The following is a 22,881-nucleotide window of genomic DNA, read 5'->3' on the forward strand; positions in this document are numbered from 1 at the left end:
TATATTACACAAAAGTCTTATAAATCAAAAAGATTTCTTATCTCTTCCAATCAGAAATCTCCCGTCCGTTGTAATCTTTAAAATGCTATTTTCCATGTCAGCTTTTTGCAATAAAAAAGATAAGCTATTTATATTTTCTTCCCCCTTAGTTCCGTGAATAAAAAAAGGAAAGTCTTACCTCACCTAGGTTATCTCAATTGCTGTTACTTTGACAAATCTCTTTAGCTGTATAGATAAGAAAATGATGAATGTAGACAGGAGGATGTTTGCCTGTTAATCCATAAAAAAAAAACGGGTCACTTATCCAGCTGAGCTAGCATAAAAATCCTCGCTCTGTCTGAGCTGCTGGAAGACAGACAATTCTGACGAATTCCAGACTCCAACAATCAAAACAAAGCTGTGTGGGAAATCTCACGTTTCTTCCTTATCCGGAAGAAATTATTCCCAGTCAGAAAAGAACCTTCTGACTGAATTTAAACTGGATAAGTTTCATCCAAGACGGAGCTCGTCTCAGAGGCTGCACAGGCGTAGGGATCCTCCTGGGAAGTCAATTTTTATCCCACACTTTTGAAAGCATTTTCCTATCATTTTCCTTACCACAAAAGTGCATTTTTTAAAAAAAAGTTATGTTGTTGCATGAGAGTATGAGAATGTTTTAATCCACTTTAATTGCACAAACCTAAATTTGCTGGTATTGAATCCTTCCTGCAAAATAGTGACAGTCTGAAAGGGATCATGGTAGAACAAACCAGAGTCTGGACTGACAAGAAAGACCAGAACATTATAGTGCTCAGGAAGCCCTTGTTGTTCAAGCATAGTTCTATTGAGATAGGAAGCCCTCTGATATTCCTTTCCGTCTAGAAGGAGCCAATGGACAGTCATTTTGGAGGGTTCTTGCCTGAGAAGATGTAGTGCTACTGCTTCTTATGTGGTGAGCAGTTCCTGAAATATGTATTTCGGTCCAGTCAGATATAAATACAATCTGACATAGCAAGGGAAAATTTAGTACAAGCAAAATTAGGAAGTGGGGCATGGCATATGGTAGGTTGATCAGAAAACTGGGATATGTGATATAATTTGTTATTCAGTGGCAACAGTGGTTATTGAAGGAAATATAGGACACAAGATAAAAAATATGAGTACAGTAAAGGTTTATTCTAACTTCAGAGTATAAAGCTCCGCCCTAGTGCTGCCTTTTAATTTCCATGAGAAATACACAAAACATTAACAGTTAGTTCCCCAAACTATTATGGCTCCCATTCAAGTGCATACACAAACTTTCAATTTGATAGGATGAGAAACTGTGTTGACTTCAGCAACCTGGGACAAGGACAGAGTTTATGGAGTATCTAAGAGCGCTTCCAGACTGTCACTATTTTTCGGTGGGATTCTATCACATACCAGTAAATTCAGGTTGGGCAATTTAAAGTTTATTTGGAGCTCTTGCACAACTTACCCTCCCCTCCCCCCAATACAGAAAATTATGGGGAAATGCTCTGGAAAGTGGGATATTTGCTTAATGCAACATTGTCTAACCTTCCTGCGAACAAACGGGAATGCTCAGTAGAACCAACATCATCTAATCTCCCCACAAACTTTGTGCAAACAAATCAGGATGAATGCTGAATAAACAGGTGATATGGAAGCAACCAAAGAAATGTGGGAAGATCATCTTCTAGAAGAAGTGAGGGGATAGACAGCAGAGAATATCTGAGGCTGTAATACTAAGCATACTTACCTGGACTTATTGTAGTCAGTTTAACTTCTGCCTAAGTTATCCTAAGCATGGTTAGGATTGGGCTGTGAGAAAGATAAATAGATCACAAATGTTCCTACTCTTTTCCTTGAGGTTAAGGGTACAGCCCTACGCATGCTTGTTGGAAGTCATATTGAATTCAACAAGAATAAAGAACACATTCACACAATTCATTTAAAGCACATGGCTTCCCCCAAAGAATCCTGGGGACTGTTTTTGCCCCTCACAGAGCTACAGTTCCCAGCACCCTTAACAGAATTCTTTGCGGGAAGACATGCTTTAAATGTATGGTGTGGATTTGATTAAATATGCAAAGAATTGGGCTGAAAAGGTTTGTGGCCCACTGTGGATTCATCTGTGCTTTGTGACTAGAAGTATCTTGAACAGCAAATCCATTTGCACTTTTGATTACCTGCTTCGTATTTGATATTGTCTGTCTTTTCTTTCTACAGTTATCCAGACTCTTGGAAACGTACACACTGTGGATCAATCAGCTGACATTTCCTCACTAGTTCATACCCAACAATATTAGGGGCTGGGGGAATATACAAACTTCAGAAGCAATTGGCCCTACTGTCTTGTGAACAATGAGTCAGGCTCTGTTTGTAACAAAAGACTATAGCTTGAACTGCTGTGGGAAACTTTCTGAGAAATGTTAGTGACTGAATGTTGTTTGCAGCAGAAACCCTGTGAAATCTATGCTCAGAAACTTGACCTCTGTGTGCTTTTGGAACTGACACATAAAGGAGCTTTTCCTTCCCCAGAGCCATTAGCCCTTAAGAAATTAGATGTGGGCAAACTAGACCAATCAGTTCTGACTTGAGTGTAAAGACATAGCTACATATGGTTTACCAAGGAGCTGATGGTGATGAAACGAATGAGACAGAGACGAGAGTGACGTTGGCGGAAGACTCGGAGCGAGTCTGACCGAACACGGGCTAGAGCCTATTTGAAGGCCTACTCCGTGGCAGTACGGGCAGCAAAGAAATCTTTTCTGCCACCATTGCATCTGCAAGGAGCCGTCCAGCGGAGCTATTTCGAGTGGTCAGGGGTCTTTTACATCCTGGCCCCCGAGAGGGCAATATGGACCACTCAACAGCCCGCTGTCAAGAGTTTGCACGGCACTTTGCAGATAAAATCACTCAGATCCGTTCCGACTTAGACGCTATAATTGATACAGTCTCAGAGGATGTAACTTTGGTTTCTGCCTGTCCAGTAATGATGGATTCTTTTCAGTTTGTACAGCCCGAGGACGTGGACAAGATTCTTGGAGAGGTGAGAGCCACCACATGTCGCTTGACCCTTGCCCTTCCTGACTTATAAAAAGTGCCAGAGAGGGACTGGCTGAGTGGGTGAAGGGAGTGGTTAATGCCTCCTTACGTCAAGGCAGAATTCCAGGTTGTCTAAAGGAGGCAGTTGTAAGGCCTTTGTTAAAAAAGCTCTCCCTGGACCCCTCTATAATGGATAATTACCGGCCAGGGTCCAATATTCCAGTTTGGGGGACAGTAATAGAGCGTGTGGTGGCCTCCCAGCTCCAGGGATTCTTGGATGAAACAGAGTATCTGGATCCATTTCAGTCTGGTTTCCGGCCTGGTTATGGGACGGAGACGGCTTTGGTCGCCTTGGTGGATGACCTACGCAGAGAACTGGACAGGGGGAGTGTGTCCCTGTTGGTTCTGCTGGACCTCTCAGCGGCTTTCGATGCTATCAACCATGGTATTCTTCTGGGTTGCCTTGCAGGGATGGGACTTGGGGGCTCTGTCTTGCAGTGGCTCCGTTCCTTCCTGGAGGGACGAACCCAGAAGGTGGTGCTGGGGGATTCCTGTTCGACCCCTTGGCCGTTGGCTTGCGGGGTCCCTCAGGGTTCAGTTTTGTCCCCTATGCTATTTAACATCTACATAAAACCGCTGGGAGAGGATGTCTGGGGGTTTGGGGTTTGGTGCCATCAATATGCTGATGGCACCCAACTCTATTTCTCCTTTCCACCTAATTCCAAGGAAGCTGTCTCAGTTTTAAACCAGTGCCTGGCGTCAGCGGTGGACTGGATGAGGGCGAACAAATTGAAGCTTAATCCAGACAAGACAGAGGTGCTCCTGGTCAGTCATAGGACGAATCAGGGAATAGGGATACAGCCGGTGCTGGATGGGGTTACACTCCCCCTGAAGACACAGGTTCGCAGTTTGGGTGTGCTCCTGGACTCAGCTTTAAACCTGGAATCCCAGGTTTCGGCAGTGGCTAGGAGTGCTTTTGCACAGTTAAGATTAGTGCTCCAACTGCGCCCATTCCTTGAGCTGTCTGATTTGGCCATGGTGACACATGCCTTAGTTATATCCCGCTTAGATTACTGTAACGCTCTGTACATGGGGCTGCCTCTGAAGACTGTTCGGAAACTTCAGTTGGTTCAACGTGCTGCAGCCAGAATGTTAACTGGGGCAGGTTACAGGGACCATACAACTCTACTGTTAAAAAAGCTCCACTGGTTGTCAGTCTGTTTCCAAACACAATTCAAAGTGCTGGTGATGACCTATAAAGCCCTATACGGCTTAGGGCCAGGCTGTCTATCAGACCGTATCTCCCTGTATGAACCTGCCCGGGCCCTGAGATCTTCAGGAGAGGCTCTTCTCTCAATACCCATGCCCTCTCAAGTACGACTGGTGGGGACGCGTGATAGGGCCTTCTCGGTGGCTGCCCCTAGGCTTTGGAATTCCCTTCCTAGGAATGTAAGAATGACCCCCTCCTTGCAGTCCTTCTGGCATCAAGCAAAGACCTTTCTATTCCAACAAGCCTTTGGTATTGACGGCTGCTAAAGATAGGGCTTGACGGGAACTGCATTGCTAATGCCTAATTCCTCCATTTTTAAACTGTTTTTTTAATTCTTTTTTAGCTATAAGTATGAATGGTTTTAATATTGGAATTAGTTTAATTTTATTTTAATCTAGACTCTGTATGTTTTAATTATATGTGTTTTTTATCTGGAAGCCGCCGCGAGTTCCGATTTTGGAAGGATGGCGGGGTATAAATAAAGACAATAATAATAATACATATGGTCTCCCTAAAAAAGACTATAGTTTGACTTTAGTCCAGGTTATCATTTGGCAGCCCCAAAATTAGTTGCTAGTTCCATTTGGCTGTTTGGCACTAATACTGTATTTTTCTATGTTCTCACAGAAAGGGGGGGAAATGTTTTAAGTAATGTTGTCCTACGTGCATTTGATTTAAATTAGAGTTTTAGAAAGGTTACTGTTGTGGAATTACAGTGAAAGAAAAAGGAACAGGTTCTGTTGCAACTGAAATAGTCCCCTCTGCATTTGCAACTGAGAGCCAGAAGCCTTACATTGTTTCCAGAGAGCAAGTAAAGCTGACAGGTAGTTGTTTTTTTTAGTGAAAGGATAAAGGTGGGGTGGTTGAGTAGAAGGAAGTGAAGGGAAACAGAAATGCAGGTAGGTAAATGAGATGTTTGTAGTTGCTCTGGCTGCATTCATCTGACATCATTTGAGTAACACAAGGAGAACAGCATGGCTTTTTGAAAATAGAATTTTATGCCTTGCTCTTTCTTCCCAATCTTATGCATTTGAATAGGATTAATGACATGACTTGTTTCTTGACAAAAAGAACTGTTCCAGTTAAAGAGCATGGTAGCATTCTAACACAGAGAATCAATTTAGGTCAGATCCTAGAAAATATGGAGCACTCCTATCTCTCCCTGTAATAGAAGTGAAATGAGGATGCTAAGCACTAGACAGAGTCAGGTTCTAACATTCCAGACCAGGGTTTTGGATAGTAAGTAGAGTGGAGCTGCTTTGTAAAAGTGCAATTTGCTTGAAGAAAAATCCATTAAAAATAAGATTTCACCCTAGGCAGTTGAATTGTTAGGAAGCGTCCATCTCATTCAGCCCTGGTACATTCTGCCTTTGGCACAATCAGTAAGCTATTGCTCCTTCTAAAAATGTGCTGGTCCACATCCACTCCACCTTCTATAGATATTACCAGTATGTATACTAATCAGGCTGTTAAAAAGACTATTTTTTGCCTCATACAAGTGCACATAATACATACCTTTGTTGGTTTTTGGCTAGTCTTTATATGCCCTGATCTTGTCTTCCAAAAATTCATAATACACACATCCTTGGGAGATGTGCTTAGAGTGAAGGAATTCACTATGGCTCTTTCTAAATTGCAAGGTATGTTACAGTATTTTGCACCCAGAAAGATAAAGACTAGTAAATCGTGATGTGCTGTATTCTTGCTAGTCACTGAAGGATAGTCCATTGGCAACTCAAGTGCATCAGATAATGTGGATAAAGCTTCTAAACAAGCTCAGTGTACTAGAATGAAGCTGCCAGGCGAGACTTCACTTGAACCAACAATTACCTTCCCCCTCTCTCCACAATTACCTTCCCCCTCTCAATATGTATTTTACTACTGTTTTAGCTTCCAAAATAATAACACATGTGAAATGTAAAGCATTTCACTAACACACTAGTTTGTGAAGGGTGCAAGGCATTTGGTATGTGCTTTTTAAATTAGTGCAGACTTGGCATGCAGAGGTACTAATTAGAAAAACAAATTGATATCGGAAACTCCAAAAATACTTGTTTTTGCCCTCTTTCAAAATCATGCTGCCTATTTCTGTGCATGTTAGTCTTAAATCTCTTATCTACAATTGACCCCAGTGAACTAGAGTGAACATAAATGCAAAAAGACTACACTAACGTAATTTGCTCTAAACAAGTAGCCTTAGTTAAGTCTGTATAACAAGAAATCCTGCCTTCAAGGGTAGCTATACAAAAGATAGAAATACCAGAATGAGTGAAAAAGTATAAATACTAGACTCAAGATCAGAGGAGTGCAGACCTGCCCTGAATCTCATCCCTTGTGTATTTTACTGAAAGGAAACATGAGAAAGTCCAATATAATGAAATAATTCAAAGGTTGAAAGAGAAAACATCCATCCAGGCTTAAGGTTTTTAAAGGTTTTATTTATTTATTTATTTATTTTAGCAATTTAGGCTTCAGAACTGCAACACTGTCACACATGTTTGGCTTTAAACACTTGGATAGCATTTATGGCTTTTGCAGAATTGCCAATGGGATCAAAGTGAATCACTTCCCTTAAGTGTTTGCAGGATATGGACCCTAGTTGACAGGATAAAGGCTATTTTATAGATTTATTATTCTTGCAGTCACTGACTGTGACTTCAAGTCATAAGAGAATGAAATAATGACTGTTTTGTCCAACACCATGTATTTGGTAAGATTTTATCTTCATATTGTCTTTATAGAGAACTTCAGTTCACCGTCTTTGACCAAGATTGCTTAGAGTCTACATGACCTGAACACACCACTTTTTATTAGCCTTGTTTTATGATATGTTTATAGCAGATACAAGACTAAGTATTTTACATAGCTTAATAAAAAGCTAGGTTTTCCACACATGCTCAAAACAATTTACTGGACGTCATTCTTACAGTGTACAAGGATACCTATAGCATTTCATAGAAAACAGGTGTATTTCTGAATATAGACAACAGCAATTTTTTATCAAAAGAGGGTATGTACCTTTATATAATTGTAACTTGTGTACAAGGCAGTCCAGCCTCTTGTGCACTACTGGATTATTCATTTCCTTCTGTGTAGCCTTATCACAGCAATTATTGTTGAGAGACCTTAAGGCTCAAAGTAATGTAACTGCGTATATAAACAAGCCTGGAAAGCTGTTATTTTAGGGATGCAAGGTGCCCAAAAAGACAGTTGGTCTCTTTTATAACAATAGGGATGAGAGTAAGGTTGTTCTCCCAGATTTATATTGTGAATAGGTTCCTCCACTTTCATGAATAGTATATAAGCTTGAACTTTCCCTATTAATGAGGGAGATTCCCGTGTTTTTGTACCTCTTTCCCTGGTAACTAACTGTCCCTGCTTTGCCTTTTGGGAAAATTGTGGAGGTATTTTCGTTTTGTGAGTGTGAGATCCTACAGTTCTTATTTTTGAAGTCTCTCAGCTAATTTCTTAGAGCCTCTGAAAGTTAAATTTCTGCTTAGGGAGCGGATGCCTTTCGTCAGCAGTTGTATATGAATGTATGTATACACACGAACACCAAGACACCGCATGGTGCAAAGACTTACAATTGCGCAGGGAGCCTTGGTGTGAAAATAGGGGTGTTGCAAACATTCAAGAGTACCCCAATTTTCATCTCCGACTCGGAGAATTTGATTGCATAAACGGAAGAATTGTACCTTCCACGCCCTTGTTCAAAGTACAAATGTCCATTAAGCGTATGCGTCTCCGGAATCCGGACTGCGGTCACTGCTGTTGTTAGAGAGTTTGAGGCAGATTACCTCAAGACGGGAGTTTAACTGGTATTCGCAGTACGAGAAAGACAGCGTGGCAGCACAAACATCCCAGACCACTCCCGGCCTTTCTGTTGCCATGAGAACCACTTCCTCCGGCTGAACTCTAACCCCGCGCAGGCCGCGACGGCGGCTGGTCACATGATCACAGCTAATATGGCGGCGACCGCTGTTAGGGGGAGCTGATTGCAGTTGCCGGGGCCGTTACCTGCATCCGCCCTCATCCCTGGCCATGCAGAGCGAGAGGAGGGAACCCGGTGGCCGAGAGGAGGTGCGGACAGGGCACGTCTGAGAGACCGGGACGTCTCTGGGGACGGAGCTGCAAGGGGAGGAAATGGGGCTTGTTTACATCCGAACGTGGGTTGGACCATCATCTCTGAAGTGGGAGTAGCCTGTTTATATCCATAGGATAAACTTGGAGGGGCCTGTTTTCATATGAGGACAGGGTAGCCCTCGGGGGGGGGCGTAGAACGGCTTTGTTTACACAGGGATGACAGGGGCCCCGGGAGTGGAAAGTCCAGGAGGTTGTTTATCTTTGCTATGTAGGAAATAAGGGCAAAACAGATACGCTTCTACATTTGTAGGGATATTAATTTTCAGCTATGCTAAAACTAGACAACGAACTGAGAGTGAGGGAAGGGGGCATGGAGCCTTGTAAGCAGTTAGGATAGATGTTGTGTCTACATTTGGGGTCCTGTAGATACCTCTTTGTGCTGGAGCTGAGTAAGAAAAAATGTGGGTATGTTTGTCTTTGATTGAGGAAGTTGCCTGGGGAAGATTAAATTGTGGTTTTGGTTGAATTGGTAAACGGAAGTAAGGGAAGCAACCCAGAAAAAGGAGACTTGTGGGGTAGATGAAAGTGCTGTGTTCATTTTTCTCCAATTCAGGTTCCCACCCCCCTTCAAGACTGCTTCTCAGAATGGGGTAAATCACTATGGTTTTCTCATCAGCAGGTTACTAATTTATTTTTTGCTCTTGTGTCTTCCCTTCATAGACCTTCCTGCGAGTGAGGGCAAACAGACAAACACGGCTGAATGGTGAGTGCGATAGGAATCCTGTAACATTTTCTCGCTGTGTTCTGAAATGAAGACTTGCATTAACTGGGTCTAATGGGTATAACTCTTCTTCATAAGGCTGTTTACGCTAAATATTCTCCATAATGTTTAAGCTTTGCTCATATCACTTGTGTTCTTAACCCGTTTGTTCTTCTCTGAATCTTACCCAAGTTGCTGTCCCTAAGCGAAAACATTTATGTGGGCCTTCCAACAACACTGATTTTTAGGCAGTTTGCAAGTATAAAATAGTAAGATGTAATATAAAACAACATCAGCAGCACAGATAAGACAGAACTTTTTTACAACATTATTAAAACACTACATATGAGCAACAGATTACAGTTCAAAAATTTTTTAAAAGGCCTGGGAGAATCTTTTTTTAAAAAAGTTCTTGGCATTGAAGTGACCATGAAAAAGATGCAAGTAGGGTGCCACCACTGAGAAGGCCACTTCTTACCAAATAAATTGTTTTCTGCTGCAAAGTAGATGTTATCAGTGCCAAACACAGGAGTGCTTTTAGTGCCTTTTTAAAATTAAGACTTTCTTATGGCTTTAATGACATTGGTCATCTTTGCAACAGCATTGTTTTCGCTTTGTGGTCCACTGTCAGCAATACTTGCTTATATAATAGAAATAAACACACACGCAAGGAGCTATAACACTTGTTTGATTTTAGTACTACCTTTCTGTCAAAAAAGCCCATCACCCTATGCTGTTTTGAAACAATGTACAGGATCAGTTGTGTACGTAATAGCTGATTCCAGAACTTTTGGCCTTAAGACAGATTTTCAGTCCTGTCATCTGAGATAATGTGTTTTGGAATTTGTATCTGACAGTACTTAAAGTACAGTGTATTGTCACAAAGTAGGAATAACTTCAAATATTTTATATAATATTGCCACCCTGGGCTCCGACTGAGAGGAAGGGCAGAATATAAATAAAATAATAAATAAATAAAATAAATAGTAAGCCTTTATTTTAATTAATTCCGCTTCCATAGTCAGTGCCCAGAAATAACATTTACTTTATCGTCTTTAATTCAGTCAGAAGTAACGATTATGAAAATTCACCCCAGCAAAGTTCACTACAACTTTAAATTATCCTGACATTACAAGAGAGGGTATTTCCTTTTAATTTTTGAATGACAACAGGATCCAGAGCTGTAATATACTTAGTATGCTGATAAAAAAAGAGAGCTGTTGAATTAATGAGGACTTTGCACTGTATAGTGAATACATGTGAACTGACTTTTCCATACATAAACACAGAATCTTTCTGCTAGTGAATAATTCCAGCATTGATTAATGAATACTGTTGCAACATTCTATCTATTGATCAGCTGGCAAACATTCCCTTAAGGCACTTGGAGCATTTATTGAAAACAGCTTGGAAAAGTTACTTTTTTAAACTACAACTCCCATCAGCCCCAGCCAGCATGGCCACTGGATTGGGCTGATGGGAGTTGTAGTTAAAAAAAGTAACTTTTCCAAGTTCTGATTGAAAAGGCCTATTGCAAAAATGCTAATATTTTTCAAAAGACATGATCATTTTTGAAAGCAGACTGGCTTTTGTCAAATATATTGCATTGGTTGCATTCGGACATCACACTAGACCAGCATCCCCCAACCTGGTGTCCTCCAAATGCTTTGGGCTGCAACTCCCATCATCCTTAACCATTGGCCATGCTACCTCGGGCTAATGGGAGTTGTCATTGAAAATTTTTGGAGAGCACCACGTTGGAGATGCCTGCTTTTAAGCCATGGTCTAGCATTATAAGAACAAGCTTTGGCAAACCTTGGACTGGCATGCCCATTCCTCTCCTCCTTTGGCTTGGCCACAAGGGGGAAGATGTTTAACATGTCCAAATCGTAAACAATGGTTAATCTTAAGTATGATTTGAAGTTGGCTCATTTTCGCTAGCCAGTTTATTCTAGTTTGGTTGACATGGCAACCTGCATTGAAATGAAAGCAGAAGTGAAATCATCCAAACTCTTTCTCATAGCTGTGGTGGTGTTGAATCCTGGAATAGTTAATTTTCATAACACTACAGTATGGTTTAGTGTTGCGTCTAAACCATCTCATTGTCTCTCTGTTAGATAACTGTAAGTATTTAGTGTTCCACCATAATCTTGCTCTTGTTACTTATTATCTTCTTTGCCAAGTGTTCTGTTGTGGTGATTCTATATCTTACGGCACTTAAAGAACAGCTAAAGTTATCGCATAGTAAGGAATTTAGTCAGTAAGGATAAAACTGGAACTTAGGTCTTAAGTTTTACAGTGCTGTGCTTTGAATATGTTCAGTCACAAATTAATACAATTAAAAACATTAAAAACAAGTATACAAATATACAAATTTAAAAACACTTTTTTTTTCTTTTTTTTAAAAAAACACATGCTAAAATGCCAGGGAGAAGAGGAAAGACTTGACCTGGCACAGAAAATATAACATTGTTGGCGCCAGGCGCACCTCATCAGACAGATCATTCCATAATTTGGGGGCCACCACTGAGAAAGCCCTCTCCCTTGTTGCCATCCTCCGAGCTTCCCTCGGAGTAGGCACCCGGAGGAGGGCCTTTGAAGTTGAGCGTAGTGTATGGGTGCGTACGTGTTGGGAGAGGCGTTCCATCAGGTAAAATAAACAAGATTCACGTTCTTCTTTTAACTCCACCTTGCCACTTTCTGTCTACTCATTCTTCTTGCATCCTAAACACTCTTAACAACAACAAAAATAGAATAGTATTGTCAGTGAAGTAGAACCAGCCCGTCCATAACCTTGGGTAACAAGAGTGTGTATCTGTCTAGGATTAGCAACATTTGAGTAGTTCAGAGTTCTTCAGTTGAAGATTGACATGCACTTATTTTTATTATTTGATTGATATGCCACCCTTCCAGCAGGAGCAGGTTCTTGTTAAACAACTTAAATGTCTCTTGTATTTTAGGATCATCCTTTTTTCAGGTAATTTTAGATATGCTCTAGTCTATTTTAACACAGTACACCTTGGTAAATTTTAGGTGACTGAAATAATTATTTGATAGCATCCATTCTAAACTTGTTTTTTTCTGAGAGGGAAACTGGTGCTTTCAATAGACATAGACAGTTCATTTTTTTTTATTCTACTTGTGGTTCCACAGAACTATCAGGACAACTAACAGCTTAATGTGAGTGTCTTCTCTCCCACCACAGTTTCCTAGGTTTCCCTTTCTTGATAGTTTTTCATAAGGATTTGGTCAAGAGGTCATTGAGGATCCAGGTGCAGTATTACCTTGTGATTTATGACACTTGGAAGAATTCTAGCAGATAGGAAACAAGCTCTCTTTGCAGATACTGAAAGGAGAGTGAGGTGAATGATGTAACACTTCCAGTAACATAAAAGGTTGCTGTAAAGAGAATAGAAATCAGCTGTTCTCTGTGTTCTCATCCCCATGTCTTATGTAAATGGACTAAAGTTTGTGCCTTGGAGAGTGCTGTTGCCCTCAAGTTCTCCTTGCAGGTCTCCCATGGGCATCTGCTTGGTTATCATGAGAACAGAGTGCTGGACTAGATAGGCCATTTGCCTGATCCATCAGGAGTCATGGTTTCAACTCATTTACATATGGATGCATACTTAATATATATAATATATTAATGCTCTTAATATATATAATATATTTTAATTGCTGGATAGATTGGCAGGCATAGCTTTTTCAACTCCCTATAAAACGGTGACATAAGTAATAACCTGCATGTACCAAACTTCACATATGTACATTGGTCGTAAAGGTCCAGAGGCCTTATAGTTGAACAGGTGGCTATATTTGTACTAGATAGTGCATAAGGGATATGGAGAAGATAAAACTTGTGTTGTTGCTTATACAGTCTGTCTTAGGACGTAGTCAAAGGCTTTTGAAGGTTTTTGTGAGAGGCCATGTTAGAATAGTGCTATTTTTTTAAAAAAAGAGGGGGATGCAAATCTAAAAATAAATATATAGAGACCACAAGCCGCTGACTCTGGTTCATTATCCTATGCCTGAAATAGTTTAGCAAATAGTGACAGGGTAAGGTGGTGAAACACTTTCTGCTTCTGTCATCAGGAGCTAGAGGTGTTGAAAAGAGTTGTCTTTCAAAAAAACATGCATCTGGATATTCCTTCCCACTTACAGTAGTTATAACTGAAGATGGGGAAGGTAAATTCCCTTGATACTGGATTCTTATGTATTGCTACCAGCCTTGCCGCTCAGAAGGCAATGGCACATGCAAGAGGGTTACAACAGCTGATCTTTAAGGATGGGCAGGTTCACATGAGAGGAGACGGTCCTGCAAGTAGCTTGAGTTCAAGCTGTTTAGAACTTTTTAGGTAACAACCATCACCTTCAATTGCCCTCTGATACTGATCGGGAGTTAGTGTAGCTGATAGAACAAGGGGGTCACATAATTCCAGCCCTTTGAAATGAAGAACCATTTGATCATTTCTCGGATATGATTATGTACACTCTACATTTACCTCATGAAAATAAACTGTTGTAGTTTGCCCAGTAAGTCTCAAACCTTGCTTCAACCTATCCTTCATAAGCATTTCAGTTAGGGGGAGGGGGGTATTCGTGAGGGCACAGGTGGGCCTACACAGGGTGAAGCAGAACAGAACAACACTGGAAAGAATAAAAGACCATTTTTTCCAGTGCACCAGTTCCTATATTCCCATTGCCATGGTCACATTTGCATTGTTATTCAGGAAACATGTGAACTATCAATGAGGAGGCAACTATTAAAATTAATGATTTTAAATTTGCCTTTTTGGTGATTTAAGTTAATCCACCCTGACTAAAACATGTCTTATTGTCCAGAATTCCTAACACAATCCTGTCAGGGATTCCCCTAGTTACTCAGCCTCACTTCACGTAAAACAGGCTTCTGTAACCCTTTCGCTGCCGCCAGTTCACACAATGCACTTCTTTAAACCCTGCTAGTAACTTGTATAGAAGGCTTTAGGAGTGAGATGGCACCACTACTGAGAGTCAGTATAAATCTTGAACTATGCTGTAGGTTTATTGAAGGGATATTTTGCTTAGTTTGGGGCTTTGTATGTGCTTGCTGACAGGTACTAAAGTCTCCAGAGACCCTGTTGCTGTCATCAGCCTTTAAGTGGCTCTCCTTTCAGGCACGTTTCCTTAAACCTGTACCCCAGCCAATAATTTCCACAATCCAGTCAATCTACCTCTCTTTCCCCAAAGCTCCTCTGGTTGCACTCCTGACTTTTGGACAGTTTAGCCAGTGTTATACTTGTGTCACTTCCCTCTGGCAAGATGTTCTTCAGGGCAGCCGTTAGACTCATTCAGTCACTGGCTTCCTTCTCATCTTCATCAGACCATTGTTAGTGACACCCTGGGCAATAATATATAAGCCTCCGTTCTTCCCTCAGCTATTCTCATCAACCAGCTCCTCACTCCAAAAACCAACTGCCCTTTCTAACCTCTAACTCCCTGACTAACCATTAACTCCGAACTGTCTGGAACCTCCAGTCAATCAGAATTTACCTGATCAGGCCCCATCTACCAGAATTTTAAAGCTATCGTGTCTCTCCTGTCAGAGCCTGTCACCAAGCAACCACTACTAAACAAGGCAGTCACTGAGGTCATCTAATATTTCTTTAAACACATAAATAGTATTTCTCCACAATCCCACAACAACCAGTTCAGATATCCTACTAGACCTCCTGTCAGCATTGAACTTGGGACATTCATGCAGTCTTGACCAGCACAGGAAACTGAAAAAGAGAGGTCTTAAACCATTAATGACTGGCAAGCAGGCAAGACTGGGTTAGGAATCTGATAGCATTGGGACTTTAGCAGCAGCAGGCAGATAGGCCTGCACCAGAAACTTCAGGACAAATGGAAAAAACAAGTTAGGAGCTTAGAAGGGATGCAGACTGGGCTTTTGGTGCAGACGTGGGTGCCCAGAATAGGTGCAGAGTGCAAGCTTGGGTTTCTGTGTGTAAATAGTAGACCAAACATAGATCAAGAGCATGCAAAATAGGGTATGGTAGGAGAATTCCAAAGTTTCCACCCACCAGGTGAGCTCTGAGCCTGCCACTTCAAAAGACTGCCCAGAATCAGCTGCATAGTACACACTTGGCAAGAAACAGGCAGGGAATTATGCAAAAACAAGGCAGAATAAGAAAGACCTGAGAAAAGAATCAGGTCCCTAGCACCCAACAAGAATCATGGGAAGATTGCTTGTTTCCTAGAAAGACTTTTCTGTCATCTGGAGCATTCAGTCAATTGGGGACGTACACATGATGACTCTTTTAATACAGCAGTTGATCTCCAAAAAATCAAGAGCCTGATAACCCTAGAATTAAAATGTGTCAGTAACAGAAAAGATTGAGGCCAGGCCTGAATTCTCTCATTTCGGATCACCAAAATAGAACACACAATTGTGTGTTCAGTGTGGAAAGGAAGGTCTCCTGTATTTTTGGGTCCAGGCATAAGAACAATGTAGATGAAGTAGCTTTCTGCTGCACCTCAGGGGTCAGAGTCTGTGTAGTCCAGGGTGAGCAATGGCTGTAATGAAGAGAGAAAGCTGTCAAGATAGATTGCTTAACATTAAGGACATCCTGGTGCAGAGAATCCCTCCACTGGCCTTATTGTAATGGTACTGAAAATGAGTGGTCTCCTCACATCCTGGCTGAGAGCTGGAATAAAAAAGCATTGTTAGAATAGAATAAGAGATTGGCAATTGGGGACGTTGAAGTGAAAGTATTTTTTTCCTGCTCCTTTATAGTCAATTTTTTTTAAAAAAAAAATTGATTTAAGAGTAAGAAAAATTCAACCCAGGCCGCCTCTTTGCTCCTGCAACAGGAGTACAGGGGAGAAGGATTAGCAAGCTAATTAGAAATGATTGCATCTATCCACACTAATTAGCAATACTGTGGTCTCACTGGTGTGTTCTTTTGAGCTGTTCTCCTTTGGGACAGCTCAGCAGTTGCCCCCCTTCCTCTGGGGCTCCTCCATCCCTCCTACATTGATTAGAAGTGATAGTTGAGCACTGTAGTAACAATTAGAAATTCTGCTCACTGGCTTTCAAATAGCCCTGGTTCTTCTTCTCACTCTTCAGATCAGCCTTTGCCAGTATCAAAGAAGGTATTGGAAAAGAAACTTTTTGTTTGTTCTTCTTCACTCCATTTAAAGTTTTGCTCATGCCACTTTTATTGTCAGGACAATGAGAAATATTTCTAAAATCCATATGGTTCAAACAATGCCTCATAGTTATCAAAGATGTGAACCAATATGACATGGGTAGGAAGTCTAGCTGGCTCCAGATCTGGTAGTTGAGGCCCCCAAATGCAAGTCATGATACAGATTTGGTGGCCAAGTTCAGGTGGATAAGAAAGAACTCTTCATCAGATGTGTAATAGTTGCATTTTGTACACACTTGTAAATAATCATTTTCCTGAGTTGAATTAGGATTACTTTTACTCACCCAAGCAAGAAATCCCTGTGTGCAGCTTCTCATGTGAGAAATATTGCTTCCACTTTGCAGAAAAGGGGAAAGAGAAGACCCAGAAACAGACCTGTTTAAGATGAAGCTACATTCAGGAGATAGTGCCTGAAACTATTCCCTCTTCCTCCATTTGCAGAGTGTGAGAGAAACAGCTATGTGTACCCTATCTAGAATGGAGTCCCTGTCCTAAAGGCTGCATGTTTAGTTCTCGCTATCCTTCTCCTTGAGCTGGGAACATTTCCACATGTTGCTTCCAGAAAGGAGCTTTGTCTTGAGCATGATTTTTTCTAAATATAGAGTGCTGCTAGCTGGTTAGACTGGCCCTATTCTTCTACTTTCCTCTCCCTACTAGAGAAGAAGGGACAAAAACTAGGAGTCCTGTTAGCTCCGCTTCACACTTAGCCTGTCGTGACCCCCACAGGGCAAGAGTGGACAGGTTGGAGCAAGACAAAGGATGAGGACGCGGACTGGGACGATTCACTTGGGGAGGGGGCAGGCAGCGGAATGGATTTAGAGGCCACCCCGACCCCTGTCTTGGACTCCACAGCCCCCGTAACTCCAGACACCTGTGCGAGCACTCAGCCAGGCCCATCAGATGCTTCCCAGCTGGGAACACATCCACCTCCCCTGCCTGAACTGACGGTTAGCAGCCCACCTCAGTTGGAGGGGAAAGACAAAAGACTGGCCGAAGCTCTACCTTTGCCCCGCTCTTGGAGACACTCAAAGCAGGCAACAGACTCAACTAAGGAGGAGCCTCCGTTTGCGTGCCTGCTCCCAACCTACTTAAGCAGACTTGGGGGGGGGACCCAGTTGCTGAGTCAATGTCGGTAGTCATGAAGTCATGTTTAGCTAGAGCTAGAGAGAAAGTGTTCCTAGAAAGAGTAGTTAGTTTCATGAGGTGCTCTGCATTACAACTGTCTATTACTTTAATAAAAAGAAAAAACACCACTGTCGAGTCTGAGTCTGTCAACTTACGGCAAGACATAGCTGAGCTGGCTGTTTTATTTCTTTTTGTTTCTTGAGAGAGTGTTTTAGTTTCAAGTATAGGAGAGAAAAAGGGAGCAGATGTTACAATAGCTTAGTACTACAGTGGTGAAACAGCCTAGTTATGATGGTTGCTGCCCCCCTTTCTCCTGGTTTCCTTTTCTTCTGGAAGGTTTCTTTTGGGGGGAGGGGAGTTCTGGCTCTGTCCTGTGTTCTGCAGGTGTGGAAAGGAGTGCTAGGGTAGTTGGGAGGGTGATGGGGAAGGCTTGGGCAGACGGATTTGGGGTGAGTGCCTGATTCTTCCCTACTGATATGCAAAGCTAATTAACTATTCTGTGTAGCCAGCTAAAAGTGTTTGAGTTTTGCTTATATGTTACTTCCAAAGAAAGAGGCCAAAAACAGGAAACACTGATCTTTATTGAGCCATCATTGGACTGTTAAATTTTTTTGCCTTTCCTCTGTTGCCTCTTTGGGTTATTACTAAAAGCTTGCACTGCCATTGTCATTTGCCTTATTTTCCAGTGACTCCCTTAATTTAGTTTTTGGGTCCATTCTTTGCACTTGGTGTGCAACATCTAGTTGTTCTTACAGTGGAGTTGTAATACATCATAATTTCTGGCAGGCTCTTAATGTCAATATTTGTTACTGCATTAAGTGACTTCACCATCATGTCATTACTTGTTACCACACAGAATTTCCTTGGGCTCTTTTTATTTTGGTCTCTATCAACATTTTGACCTTCCTTATTAAGTTGCTCATTTCCCTCTGCCTGTGACTGAAATATCTGATAATATTCGTGTGAAGCCATGTTTCTTAACTACCAATGTTGTTTTAATGCAAGTATTTTAAATGTTTTGCCTACATTTAATGAGGGTTCAAATTAATGAGCAATTGGGTAAAGGAAAAGGTTCACCTGATGAGCATATCTTTCCAGACTAGAATAGAATTTGCTCCCCAGAAAGCAACCTACAAGTTCCATGAATGGAATAACATGTATATATTCTGCATTTCTTCTGCTTGTGGTAATTTTGGGAGGAGATAAGGTAGACTAGGGATAGAATCTGAAATTTTAGGATTGGACAAAGAATACAAACAGGAATAGAGGGAGAAGAAGCTGTGCTAAGTGAAATCTTATTATGAACATCGTTAAGTCCCATATAGTGCTGCTTACATTTCTAAATATTATTAGAAATTGCCTGTGTGTGTTTGGGGCTTTTCTTCTCCATATTTCAAAGCCAACTTAGCTTTTAAGCAGAAACTCTTTTTCATAATTCTAGAAATCATTTTGACAGAGACCCTTCTTTATGGCATCATAACTGTGCAGAAACTGTGCTCCTGGGCCTTTATATTTATACTGATGGGTGTTTCCTCTTAGAACAAGCTCCAGGTAATTATATTTAGTCTTTAGCAAAAGCAACAGTGTTTTGTGGCATCTTCTTTTGTAGGTTCCTAATAATAATAATAATTGATGATGTGTCCTGGAATTATTCCAGAAGAATGCCCCAACTAGTATTTTGCATCCCTGCATTGAAAGTTCTTGCATTTGCAGAAGATGCTGAACATAAAAATAATGGTTCCTAGGCTTTCCCAGGGAGAAACAGTGTTATAAGGATAATGGAGTCAGCCATGCCTTTTTGAGGGCAAGGTGCTTGGTTTGTGTTTGACTCGATTTCTACTGTGCCATGAGGATGGCGACTCTTCTCAACCTCAGAGGATCTATTTGGTTAAATTCATGAAAGTTTCTGAACTACTCAAGATGAAACTCTGGGAGAATGCTACTAAGGCTAGAAGGGGGAAAGAGTGAGTGTCTGCCTGGAAACTATATCATATATCTCATAGAATCGTAGAGTTGGAAGGGGCCTATAAGACCATTGAGTGTGTGTATATAGCATATGTATATCACTATCTTTTTATATCTCCCAATTATTCTTATTATTTAATACTCACAAAGCATCTAAAACTCTATACATGTACTGAAAGGTAAAACAGTCCTTGTCCACAGGTTCACAATCTAATAGACATGTTACAAAAGGAAAAAATAATGGGGAGGGAAGAGCAAAGTGAACATTGGAGTAGTAGCTCCTATACTGGGGGGCACTTTGGTCTTTCCATTACCGTGATGTTCTTCCTAAAAGGTATGGGATGCAGCCTCCCAGTGGCTCTAGACTACCTGGCTAGTGGCAGAGACCAGAATTTGCTTCCCTTTCGGTTTTTCAACCCTAAGGCAAATATGTAACCTATTGTGTTTTTCTTTTCTCTCTGCTTCCCTTGCATAGCTCGGATTGGGAAAATGAAACGGAGGAAGCAAGATGAAGGACAGGTATGTCCCCTCTGCAGCCAGCCTCTCTCAGGATCCGAGGAGGAGAGGAGTAGGCATGTCGAACAATGCCTGGCAAAGGTAGAAGCACTGAAGGGAACCCTGCTGCCTCTCTCTCATTTTTTCCTGCCCTCTATTATTCCTGTGATCTGGGTAGAAACCAAGTTTGCAGTTTGAAGGCCACATGCCTATACATATCTGTACTTGAGTTCTATCTTGAAAGTTTTAGCCTGCCTGGATTTAGCAGTCTAGTGCTAAAAACTATTCGTAGCCTTCCAAATGAGAAAGGAGAGCAAGCTCAGTGACTATTTTCAGCTGTTAACTAGGGGAGCCTCTGGCTTGCCTGGTAATTGGCAAGCTCTTGAATGAAATGGCTGGCTTGCACTTCCCCAACCATCTCCTCTCCAGTCTGTGCCCTTCTGTTGAGTTTCGCTGAATTTTGGTGAAACCACAGCTGTCTAATATAACCAAGGTTTAGCAAGATTAGACAGCTGTAATCTTCAGTGACAGCTTCACCAAAATTCAGCAAAACTCAAGAGATGGGCATAGACTGGAGAGAAGTTGGTTGGGGAAGTGCAGGCCAGCCATTTCTCACCCTTGACTCAAGAGCTTGCCAATTATCAGAAAGTCTCTAATGGATAGAGGGAAGTTTTTCTCCTCATAATAACTAGAATCCTGAGTCATTCAGTGAAGCTGAATATTGGAAGATTCTGGACAGACAAAAGGAAACATGCAGTGCATAGTTAAACTGTGGAATTCACTGCCATAGCATGTAGTGATAGCCACCTACTTGGATGGCTTTAAAAGGGGGTTAGAGAAATTCATGGAGGTAAAGGTTATCAGTGGCTACTACTCGTGATGGTTGTGTACTACCTGTGGTATCAGTATGTTCCTAAATACCAGTTACTGGGGAGCACAAGTGGAAAGATGGCTTTTGTGCTCATGTCCTGCTTGCAGGTTTCCCATAGGTATCTGGCTGGTCACTATGAGAACAGGATGCTGGATTAGATGGGCTTTTGGTCTAATCCAGCAGGACTCTCCTTATGTTCTCTGATTTTTAAGGAAGGTAATTGGGGGGAAATAACCGCTAGTAATACAACTGCACAATAATAATATACGGAGGTGACTGCACTTTGGTTTTATTCTTCCTGAAGGAGGGATGATACTTGTTAGGCTATCTTCCATCAACCTGTCATTCTAGTCATGAAATGAAAATGAAATGGACTGCCTTCAAGTCGATTCCAACTTATGGCAACCCTATCATGAATAGGGTTTTCATGACAAGCGGTATTCACAGGCGGTTTACCATTGCCTCCCTCTGAGGCTGAGAGGCAGTGACTGGCCCAAGGTCACCCAATGAGCTTCATGGCTGTGTGGGGATTTGAACTTTGGTCTCCCAGGTCATAGCCCAGCACCCTAACCACTACGCCACACTGGCTTTCCATTCTAGTCATGGTGGATCTTATAACAGTCTCTTATTCAGCTGACTGTGGATTTCTGTTTTTGCAGTTAACAAACATTGTTAGCATTAACTAGAGTTGCCTGAATGTGAGATGAATCATACCTTCAAGAATGGAGTAAAAGTGTAGTGATAGATGATTGCTCATTGCCGTTGAAATGAATAACCACTTAAGGTTCTCTTCTATTGCCCATATTGTTCAATGTTTTATTTATTTATTTAACAAAATTTATATACTACTTGATTATAAAAAACCTCTAAGCAGTTTACAAAAAACATCAATCAAACAGTTAAAAACAAGTAATTAAAACATTTTAAAAACAATTAAAACAGCAACAGACTAAAAAGTTTAAACATATCAACATCTATGTGTCTGGATATCATGCCTAAACAAAAAAGTTTTAAGCAGGCCCTGATACAGCATATTTAAATAGTCCCCCCAAACAATAAATAAATAAATAAAACGTGATAGCTGCACTTTCATGCACTGCAAGCTGTGTTAAAGATTCTAACACCAACATTGATCCTGAAGCCTGATGTAGTGTTACCATTTTGCTCCTAGCACAATTGCAACGTCACTTTTCTGCCTTCTCTAACTTTCTAGTTTGCTTTGTTCAAAAAGTTCCTAAATTTGAGGAATAATGCCCCCCAGAGTAGCAAGGAGGGTATGTGTCAAAAGACTTTGTTCCTTATCTTCCATACTAAGGCACACAACTGTAGCCTTGATCAGAAGCTGAGTTGGAAAGTCTTAAATTCAAATTTGGTCTTGAATTCAGTGCTTGTCCTCGGGCAATTTGATGTCACAGCCTTAGTCCATGTGATTAAAAGGAATCCTCCCCCCAGAACCCCAGTAATGTTAAGCCAGCACTCTTAAGCAGCAGTGAATGTGGGTGAGATTCTTTCTGCAGTTTCATTAGCTTTTGCTGGTATTTTGTACCAACATGTCCTTGCCACTTTCATCACCATTCAGCCTTGTCTGTACACTACCTATTGGCAGGAATACTATCTACTAGTACAGTTCTTAATCCAGGACACTAAGATGATGCTTGGTGTTTTATTCTCTTTACTTACCAGAGGGAAGGTTCATGCATGATGGAGGATGACTCGGTGGACATTGAAAATGAAAATGGCAATCGCTTTGAAGAATATGAATGGTGTGGGCAGAAGAGGATACGTGCTACTACCCTCCTGGAAGGGGGATTCAGAGGTAAGCTGGGCATTGCAGGGATTGCTGAGATGTGCTTCATACTGAACAATGCCCTCGTCCTCTCCCTACCAATACATGGACAAAACAGATTGTTGATCTTGGAGCCATTTGCTCTCCAAACTGTAGCCCAGGTTAAGTATACCTCCAAAAGTAATAAGACATACTCTTTTCACAATGATTTAACACGTGTCTGCTCAAGGTGGATGCTGAGAACCGTTGAAGCAGCTTGGCACGCGTGTGTGACTCTCAAGGAACATTGGTGTAAATCCATCCAGA

At 41.4% G+C, this 22,881-nt stretch overlaps 1 protein-coding gene across 4 annotated transcripts in view; it reads left to right on the forward strand.

Moving 5' to 3' along the window:
* The window catches only part of RNF220 (ring finger protein 220), a 486,818-nt gene that overhangs the window by 367,284 nt on the left and 96,653 nt on the right, over positions 1-22,881 (forward strand). For 2 of the 4 annotated variants that reach the window (XM_061632741.1, XM_061632742.1), the window contains 3 exons: positions 9,101-9,143; positions 19,899-20,020; positions 22,473-22,605. In XM_061632741.1, the coding sequence (XP_061488725.1) occupies positions 9,101-9,143; positions 19,899-20,020; positions 22,473-22,605 (298 nt within the window). Of the gene's footprint in view, positions 1-8,208; positions 8,378-9,100; positions 9,144-19,898; positions 20,021-22,472; positions 22,606-22,881 lie in introns of those variants that run through there. The other 2 variants (XM_061632740.1, XM_061632743.1) reach the window with 2 other exon arrangements.

This window comes from Rhineura floridana, chromosome 6, assembly GCF_030035675.1.
Source record: "Rhineura floridana isolate rRhiFlo1 chromosome 6, rRhiFlo1.hap2, whole genome shotgun sequence".
NCBI lineage: Eukaryota > Metazoa > Chordata > Lepidosauria > Squamata > Rhineuridae > Rhineura > Rhineura floridana.